Here is a 9,345-nt window from a genome sequence, read left to right as displayed (position 1 = left end):
ATATATATATATATATATATAAGCAAATGTGTGTTCAGTGCAAATAAACTTGCTGCCTAGTGTTTTATTAATAAAGTAACAAATTATGTGTTTTTTTATTGTTTTTAATTTTTATTTTATAACTGTTGGTCCACTAAGCCTCATTAAGTGTTTTCTTGGGTTCGAGGAAAACGTACAATTAAACGCGTTGCGTTCATATTCTGTGCTCAATTTTTTTCTGTATAGGCTATATGGTGTTTCCTGTTTGGTCTTTTAATACCACTGTCTCAATTAAACGTGTTGCGTTCATATTCTGTAAAACTATTCCAGTAAAACTAATGATATTTCATAAAAATATTTTCCAAGCGTTTTAAAAAATAGCTGATACATATGCATACAAATGTTTGCATTGTGGCTGGCGTTGTTCATTGGTGAGGCATCGACCAATAAAATGACTTCATTCCGACCCCAGCCCCGCCCCCGACTCTGCTCTCTCAAGTCTGCATTTACAAGTGCACGAGTGAGTTTTGCTACAGGCATATCGCAAAAAGAGTAGCAAAAGTCAAAGCGCTAGGATTTGAAGCTGTACTGCCAGATATGAGAGGTTGTGAGTGCCGACTTGTGGTTGTACAACGAAACTGAACGAAAGCACAAAGATAAATGTGTAGTACACAATTGTGCCTGCCATTTTGTTTATGTAAATGACACTTTACACATTTGTAACTATTAATCTGCAACTTCGAATTCAAAACACAGGTGTTCTGAGTATTGTCTGTGTGTGCAAATCGATAGATGCAGCTTTTCACATCAGAGCTGCAAGTATAAATTTCAACTTACAAATACAAATATTAATTTTACAAGTTCTCACATTCAAATTAGCAAGCTCTCGAGTTTTGCTACTGTTTTACCTTCATACTTCTAAACCTGCCAATCACACACACATACACATACACACACACACACACACACACATACACTAACCCGACTCCTAAACCTGCCAATCACACACACACACACACACACACACACATACACACACACATACACACACACTAATCCCGACTCCTAAACCTGCCAATCACACACACACACACACACACACACACACACACACACACACACACAAACACTAACCCGACTCCTAAACCTGCCAATCACACACACACACACACACACACTAACCCGACTCCTAAACCTGCCAATCACACACACACACACACACACACACACACACACACTAACCCGACTCCTAAACCTGCCAATCACATACACACACACACACACACACACACACATACACACACACATACACACATACACACACACTAATCCCGACTCCTAAACCTGCCAATCACACACACACACACACACACACACACACACACACAAACACTAACCCGACTCCTAAACCTGCCAATCACACACACACACACACACACACACTAACCCGACTCCTAAACCTGCCAATCACACACACACACACACACACACACACACACACACATACACACACACTAATCCCGACTCCTAAACCTGCCAATCACACACACACACACACACACACACACACACAAACACTAACCCGACTCCTAAACCTGCCAATCACACACACACACACACACACACACTAACCCGACTCCTAAACCTGCCAATCACACACACACACACACACACACACACACACACACACACACACTAACCCGACTCCTAAACCTGCCAATCACATACATACACACACACACACACACACACACACACACACACACACACTAACCCAGTGGTTCTTAAACTTTTTCGATAATTCCTCACTTTGGACAAGGGGGAATTTTCAAGCCCCACCTGCCCCCATCGCCCCAACATGCTAAAGAAATAAAATGTTCAAATTTATTGAATTAACAAGTAGTATCAGTATAGTAAGTTATATCTAAATACAAACTAACTATCTACATCAAATAACAGCAAGTTCAAAAATAGAGAAAATAAAAGTGCAGCTGTGTCAAAATTTGTATCAAGTTCAAAAATAGAAAAGCAATAAAAGTGCCACTTTGCAATCTGTTAAAAAAGAAAAAAAGATAAATCCATTTGGCAAGACAGGTCTATTTATCCCTGCATTAGTGGCTGCAGTGAGCCTGTTTTGCATTGCACAGTTTATTTACTGCCCACACTAGCCTGCTACCCTTCGTGTAATACTTGGTGTCGCCCCCAGGGGAGATCGGTCTAGTAAGCGGCAACACACAGCTATAAGGGCGGTTTGCTCTCACACGCGCTGCATTTATAGTCACACAAACACATACACACACACACATGCGCGCGCAGTCACTCTCTAGTCTAGTGCGCGATTCCGGGAGATTGGGATCTCATTTGTGGGCGTCAAGGAGCCGTTGTGAATAAAGGCATAAAAAGTAAAATTTCCTCTCGTTTGGCGCGCCCCACCTTTCACGTTTCTATTCCCCACCAGCGGGGCCGCCTCACACTTTGAGAACCACTGGGTTAAGGGGACAATATGTGGAGGACGATTTCTCAGTTTCTCAGAGACTGTTTTTATTGGAAAGCCAACATTTATATATGTGTATTTCTGAAATACATTCGGCTACATGGACACCGTCACCTCTGATAGCAGAGCACACTAAATTATAATGTAGACACATGCATTTTCTGTAAAGCTGCTTTGAAACAATGGCGTATGATGACATATATTTATTCAAATGGCACAATATATCATCTAAAGATTACAGTATGCATGCCTGATGTTATTTAATTCTACAGGTTGTAGATTTTGCTCTGAGCCACATAGACACACAATCATTCACGATTTGCAAAATACTCTACAACCAGAGTACTGTACTCAGACAACAATTAGCAAAGTCTATTTAGGAAATTAGGAATCTAAGTAGGAAAAATAAACTAGTCAGAAATACAGATAAGAATTTGAAGCACGATAAAGTGTTAAAGTAGACAGATTAAACGAGTAGTCAAAAAAACAGTTCAAATCAGCAATGGTGGATATAAAGAATAAACTGTGATGTTTGACGTTTAAGAAAATCCAGATGAAGTCCTGAAAGTTCCTCTAATAAACCCTGCCAGTGTCGGCAGAGCAGATATATCAGTGCAGACTTCAGTACTCTCACTGAGATCATGAAACAAACAATCGCAAACTGAGGTTTTGTTGCTTTTCTTTCATTCATGTTATACATTGAATGTTATTAATAGTGAATAAATCTATGAACAATGTACTTACGTGTCTACTGTATCAGAGAAGTAATCAGTCTTCTAACGCCTGCAGCCTGAGAACACGAACCTTCACTCGATTTGACTGTGAAATACAGCAAACACTCCTTAACAACTTACAAGTTAAAGTCACAATTTCCTCTGCATATTTCTGAGAGTATGAGGATGTATGATCTGGGCGGAGAAAGGGCAGAAAAACTGTGTTGGGGCTTTTTTTTTAAAGGAGAACTTGGTAACTTTTTTAACTTAGTAAACTGTCTAGAAATCATTTGGGTGGTTAAACAACCTGTTCTGGTGATATTGGTGACTTTCCCCGCTCCCCCCAGCGTTCCCAGGCGGAAAACCAACCTTGCAACTTGGGGACTACCGTCCCGGCAAGATAGAAATTGGAAGTCTCGTGAGGAACGAGAACGAGCGCGAAACACGAATTGCTTTACGGCAATTCGACATAAACACACACGCATGTATGATGTATTACCAGATTACCCATCTCGGTAGACATAGCTCCAAACGATACAGTTGGCTTGCTCCGATCAAAACAAACGCACATGAGCAGCGGTAGAGAGGGGGAGGAGGCCGCCGCAAGTGAGTTTTTTACCACCGTGTTGTGAAATATCGCCCCCCACAGCTGTAGGGGAAAACATGCGACAACAAAAGGGAAAATCGCGAAGAAGTGACTAGAGTTCACTAGAGTTGCCGAGTTCTGCTTTAAGATAGATCTAATTCAGAAACCGAAACTCTTCTCTTCTGGTTTGCCTGTGTTCTTTGTGCCCTAATTATGACCCAAGCCCTGAAAGGGTTGAAGGCCCTATTGTTTTTCTGAGGATTATTATTATTGTTTTTATTATGAGGGCCCAAGCCCGGCTGGGCTGAGGCTAGTACCCGGGTGTGGGGGAATCGACAGCGCCCCTTTGGGCTGGGTCCGAAATCTTGGTCCATTTATTATTATTTTTTACCTTTATTTAACCATGAAGAGACTCATTGAGAATTAAAAATCTCTTTTTCAAGAGTGTCCTGGCCAAGACAGGTACAACCATACATACATACAGACACAAAATACACAAAAATAATAAAAACATAAAACAGCTGAAATAGCAAATCCCTTGAAGTCAACCACAATCCTCAACACATCAGGCAGAACATCTACAGCCAGATGAGGCTGACTCCAGGTCAGTTAACCTCCTCTTAAAAGCCACCAATGACACCGGCTTATCAAGTTTCATGGACTTCTGTAACTTGTCCCATGTAGAGGGAGCAGCAAACTCAAACACCTTTCCCAGATCAGTTCTAACCTTTGGAACAGACAGAAGGAAAAGATCCCCCAATATTATCCGTCTGCAGTCCCGGAGGCTGCATTTTCAGGACCCCACTTCTAGGACCGCATTTCTAGGACCCTAGTTTTTTGTGACAGCGCCACCTACTGACTCGGAGAACCGCAGTCTCAGGAACGCATTTCCAGGACCCTAGTTTTGGAGGACCGAAAAAACACACAAATACTACTTTCTTTATTGCAATACAACCGAAAATAAAATTAAAATTCGAATTAAATTCGAAAATAAAAGACAGTTTGACATCTTTTTTCTCGCATCTGTGAATTTATTTTTTAATCATTTGCTCTGAGATGAAGCGAATATATTTGTGCGGGAATTTCTCGCACTATAAAAGCTAACCTTGCGGGAATGGTTTAAATTATGCGCAATTCCCGCACCGAAACTCAAGCCCTGAAATGGCAGCGGGGTGTGTAACTCTAGCATATGCCGCATATGTCATATAAAGTTAGGCAAGGCCAAACAGTGTTATCCATGTTGTTGCGATTGCATCGCTAGAGTAAAATAATAGTGAAACTGATAGCCTTTTCATTTAATTACAATATGAGGACTGACGGTAGGCTATAAAAATCAGCGTTTCTGTGTAGGTGATGACAACCATCTTGACAGCAGCAATCAAAGCAACGCTAATTACGGTAGACCTTAATTTGAGATAGTAAATTTGTTGGTAACACTTTACTTGAAGGGGTGTGCATAAGACTGACATGACACTGTCATAATCATGACATGACACATTTCATGAATATGAAGGAGGTTTTATGCATGTTTATGACAACTGTCATTAAGTGTCATTCGCTCAATTATGACATTTTTAATGCAAATATGACATTGTGTGAGATGTCTTTGTTATGGCAACTTGACTTTACTAAGACAACACAACCTGTCATAAATATGTCATAAACATGACATAGCAGATTAATTATCAGACTTAAGAAACCACTTAGCTTTATGGGTTAACATTTCATTAAACTGTCATGTGGTTTGTTTTGACATTGGCTGTCATGAGGCCATTATAACATTTTAATGACAAATTAAATTTGTACCACTGTAGTTGAGGTCAAGAAAAATATTCATGACACAGTTATAATGGCCTCATGACAGCCAATGTCAAAACCAACCACCTGACAGTTTAATGAAATGTTAACCCATAAAGCTAAGTGGTTTCTTAAGTTTGATTTATGACATATTTATGACAATTTATGTTGTCTTGGTAATGTCAAGTTGCCATAACAAAGACATCTCACACAATGTCATATTTGCATTAAAAATGTCATAATTGAGCGAATGACGCTTAATGACAGTTGTCATAAACATGCATAAAACCTCCTTCATATTTATGACATCTGTCATGTCATGATTATGAAGGTGTCATGTCAGTCTTATGCACACCCCTTCAAGTAAAGTGTTACCAATTTGTTCCTAATCAAAGAGAACACTCGAGCACAGAACAGCTGGGTGAGTTTTGTATTGGCTTATTGGATACAGTAAATGAAGACTGTCAACTTATTTTCAATATTATTTCATCCCCCAAAACACTCCCACTCTCTGCTGTATATTCATAACCAAATATTTCAAAACCAACAACCAAGCCATATAAACAATGCCATTGGCACTAGTCTACATTGCAGACATGTCTCTTAATGCACATGAATTTTCACCTTTTTGCACAATCTTGAAAAAAGTACTATTGTTGAAATTCTCAGATCAAGCAAACTTCAACGCACCCTTATCCACTACCTGCTAACGTTAGTGAACCGCACCCGAGCAAGCACACTTCACAGTTCACCTGGAAATGCATTTTTTATCTCTACCCTTCATACATATTTTTAGCTGTCCTGTCGACTTCTTGCTTACAGAGTTACACTACAAATACATTTCTGTAAGTATGGTAACAAAACGGCTTGTAAAATTTATTTTAGAAGGCTTTTTTTTATAAATTATTCCTAAATCATGTAAAAAATGGCTTATAGTCACAAGCACAGGAACACAAATACTGATCTTCAAATGAGCTCTGAACGCTCTTTATTAGAAACACACTCACCTAGACATGTGTATCAGCACTGGATCTGACGGGCAGCTTCAGTCCGAGAGAGAGATATCTGACTCCTTAAAACAAAAACAAAATCTTGTTTGAAGCAAAAACTCACTTAATTTTTTTTTTTTTTTCTTTCTCAGGAAACCAGACATAATTTCTTATGTAATTTTACTCATCTAGTAAATGCTTCTTGATTTAAGAATATTTATATATTTGGACCGGAAACAAGACAGAAATACTAAGTAAGAAAAGCATGTTTTGCAGTGTAGGGAACGAGCTGTTTATGTGCTGAAGGGGAAATGGCCACAGCACACACTGATAAACCAGATAAAGATAAAGTCTGCAGTGTTCAGCTGCTCTTTAAGCTGAACTGCAGTAAAGTGTAGGAAATGCTCTTTAACAGCGCCACCGCTGACGTGCCGTCACACCAACACTTGATTGAAGAGCTTCTTCTAACTCAGAGCAGAACAACACACACTCGGCTCTGAAGAGAAAGCTTGAATGTGTGAGTGCAAGAACGCCTCCTTATATTCCTCATATACTTCTCGGGCCGGGTGTGCTATGGCAAATCTTACACAGCAATGTCCATCGGCTCGTTTAGTTTACACTCGAAGATGATTGGTGAGATCCCAGTTCATCAGTTCACGTCTGACGTAACGTCGAATGACTGACTGACAGGCAACTCGATATTTGTAGATAGCCTTTTAATGTGTTAACAACACTATTTATGAACTATAAATTTACTAATAGTTTGTAAATAATTTATGATCACTTTATTATTGTATACAGTAAGTGTTACCACTGAAGGGTGTAAGACACAATGTAATGGATAAAAAATGATGATGATCAAAAAGATTAATACAAAATGATTAATAGAATTATATAATACAGAATATTAACAGTAGATTATTAATTATGCTGTATACAAGTGAAACTTTTACAAAGAAAGGAAGTGATACAAATAACAATCTTTTTATGACTTCATCAAACACTAGTAGAGTTTGATTGCACATCTATAATATATATATACATAAGGACATGTAATATAAGGACAACTAATATACTATATAACGTAGCCTTTTTTGATAAATGACGTGGCAGATCTGTCTGCAGTTATTTTTAAAGCTGCATTTTGTCCGTTCTTTTTTAAATTGCTTTATAATGTAATGTACTTTGTACAAGTAATGTTGTATTTTATAGCACTATACTGTAGTGCAGAAGTCTGTCTGTAATAGTTGTGATTTGTGTTCTCTTCAGCATCAGCATTTACAGGGTTAATGATGAGAGTTTATGCAGTGTGTATGAGGTATAAGATAAGAGCTGTGTAGGCTAATGTGCCTGATCTTATTCTAATTCTATTATTATTTATTATCTGATGTTACTGTTGTTCTGCATTTAAGCTTTTAACGAAAAGCTCCTTTGTTCGTCTGTATTAAGACATTACAGTAGAGGAGAGTGGGGGACGATTTCTCAGTTTCTCAGAGACTGTTTTTATAAAAAGCCAACATTTATATGTGTATTTCTGAAATACATTCGGCTACATGGACACAGTCACCTCTGATAGCAGAGCACACTAAATTATAATGTAGACACATGCATTTTCTGTAAAGCTGCTTTGAAACAATGGCGTATGATGACATATATTTATTCAAATGGCACAATATATCATCTAAAGATTACAGTAATGCATGCCTGATGTTATTTAATTCTACAGGTTGTAGATTTTGCTCTGAGCCACATAGACACAAAATCATTCACGATTTGCAAAATACTCTACAACCAGAGTACTGTCCTCAGACAACAATTAGCAAAGTCTATTTAGGAAATTAGGAATCTAAGTAGGAAAAATAAACTAGTCAGAAATACAGATAAGAATTTGAAGCACGATAAAGTGTTAAAGTAGAAAGGAGAATAAACGGAGTAGTAAAAAAAAACTATTCAAATCAGCAATGGTGGATATAAAGAATAAACTGTGATGTTTGACGTTTAAGAAAATCCAGATGAAGTCCTGAAAGTTCATCTAATAAACCCTGCCAGTGTCGGCAGAGCAGATATATCAGTGCAGACTTCAGTACTCTCACTGAGATCATGAAACAAACAATCGCAAACTGAGGTTTTGTTGCTTTTCTTTCATTCATGTTATTCATTGAATGTTATTAATAGTGAATAAATCTATGAACAATGTACTCACGTGTCTACTGTATCAGAGAAGTAATCAGTCTTCTAACGCCAGCAGCCTGAGAACACGAACCTTCACTCGATTTGACTGAATTACAGAAACCACTCCTTAACAACTTACAAGTTAAAGTCACAAGTGTGTGTCTCGATGTCCTCTGCATATTTCTGAGAGTATGAGGATGTGTGAGCTGGGCGGAGGAAGGGCATAAAAACTGTGTAGGGGCTTTTTTTTATAGATAGATCGAATACAGGAACCGAAACTCTTCTCTTCTCGTTTGCTTGTGTTCTTTGTGCCCTAATTAGGACCCAAGCCATGAAAGGTTGAAGGCCCTATTGTTTTTCTGAGGATTATTATTATTATTTTTATTATGATGGCAGAATGTACAGAGAATAATGGTGTTATATCATGGGAACATGTACAGACAACACAGTTGTCTCCTGGCTTCAGGGATTAACTCATCAGATTGAATTTGTGAATCTTCTATGATTTTTCCTGGAGAGGTTGGGTCCCATTCTTGAGAATTTGACAAAGCCTGGCGGAAATCACATAGACATAGTGTTTGTGGCTCATGGCAGTATTGATGACCAGTTTATGCC

The 9,345-nt window shown here is 38.5% G+C and overlaps 2 protein-coding genes across 3 annotated transcripts in view; one reads left to right on the top strand and one right to left on the bottom strand.

The window, feature by feature from the left end:
• The window catches only part of LOC308700724 (uncharacterized protein), a gene marked incomplete at both ends in the record, with an annotated part of 10,222 nt that extends 5,724 nt beyond the window's left edge, over nt 1-4,498 (top strand). Inside the window, one exon of the mRNA XM_081382482.1 lies at nt 4,457-4,498. Within this exon, the coding sequence (XP_081238608.1) occupies nt 4,457-4,498 (42 nt within the window). The remainder of the gene's footprint in view (nt 1-4,456) is intronic.
• Nucleotides 1-8,953, bottom strand: part of LOC308700795 (uncharacterized protein) — a 46,708-nt gene extending 37,755 nt beyond the window's left edge. Inside the window, exons 1-3 of one of the 2 annotated variants that reach the window (XM_081382581.1) lie at nt 8,762-8,953; nt 6,577-6,641; nt 3,218-3,292 (exon numbers count right to left, since the gene is read on the bottom strand). Coding sequence is in view for 1 of the 2 variants with exons in the window: in XM_081382580.1 (XP_081238706.1) it covers nt 6,577-6,584 (8 nt within the window). In the remaining variant the exon portion in view is untranslated. The remainder of the gene's footprint in view (nt 1-3,217; nt 3,293-6,576; nt 6,642-8,761) is intronic. The other variant, XM_081382580.1, reaches the window with a different exon arrangement.
• Nucleotides 8,954-9,345: the final 392 nt, after the last annotated feature.

Source organism: Scardinius erythrophthalmus (genome assembly GCF_964197995.2).
Source record: "Scardinius erythrophthalmus genome assembly, chromosome: 13".
NCBI lineage: Eukaryota > Metazoa > Chordata > Actinopteri > Cypriniformes > Leuciscidae > Scardinius > Scardinius erythrophthalmus.
The sequence above is the reverse complement of the archived record's forward strand: the minus strand, read 5'-3'. Positions and strand labels throughout refer to the sequence as shown.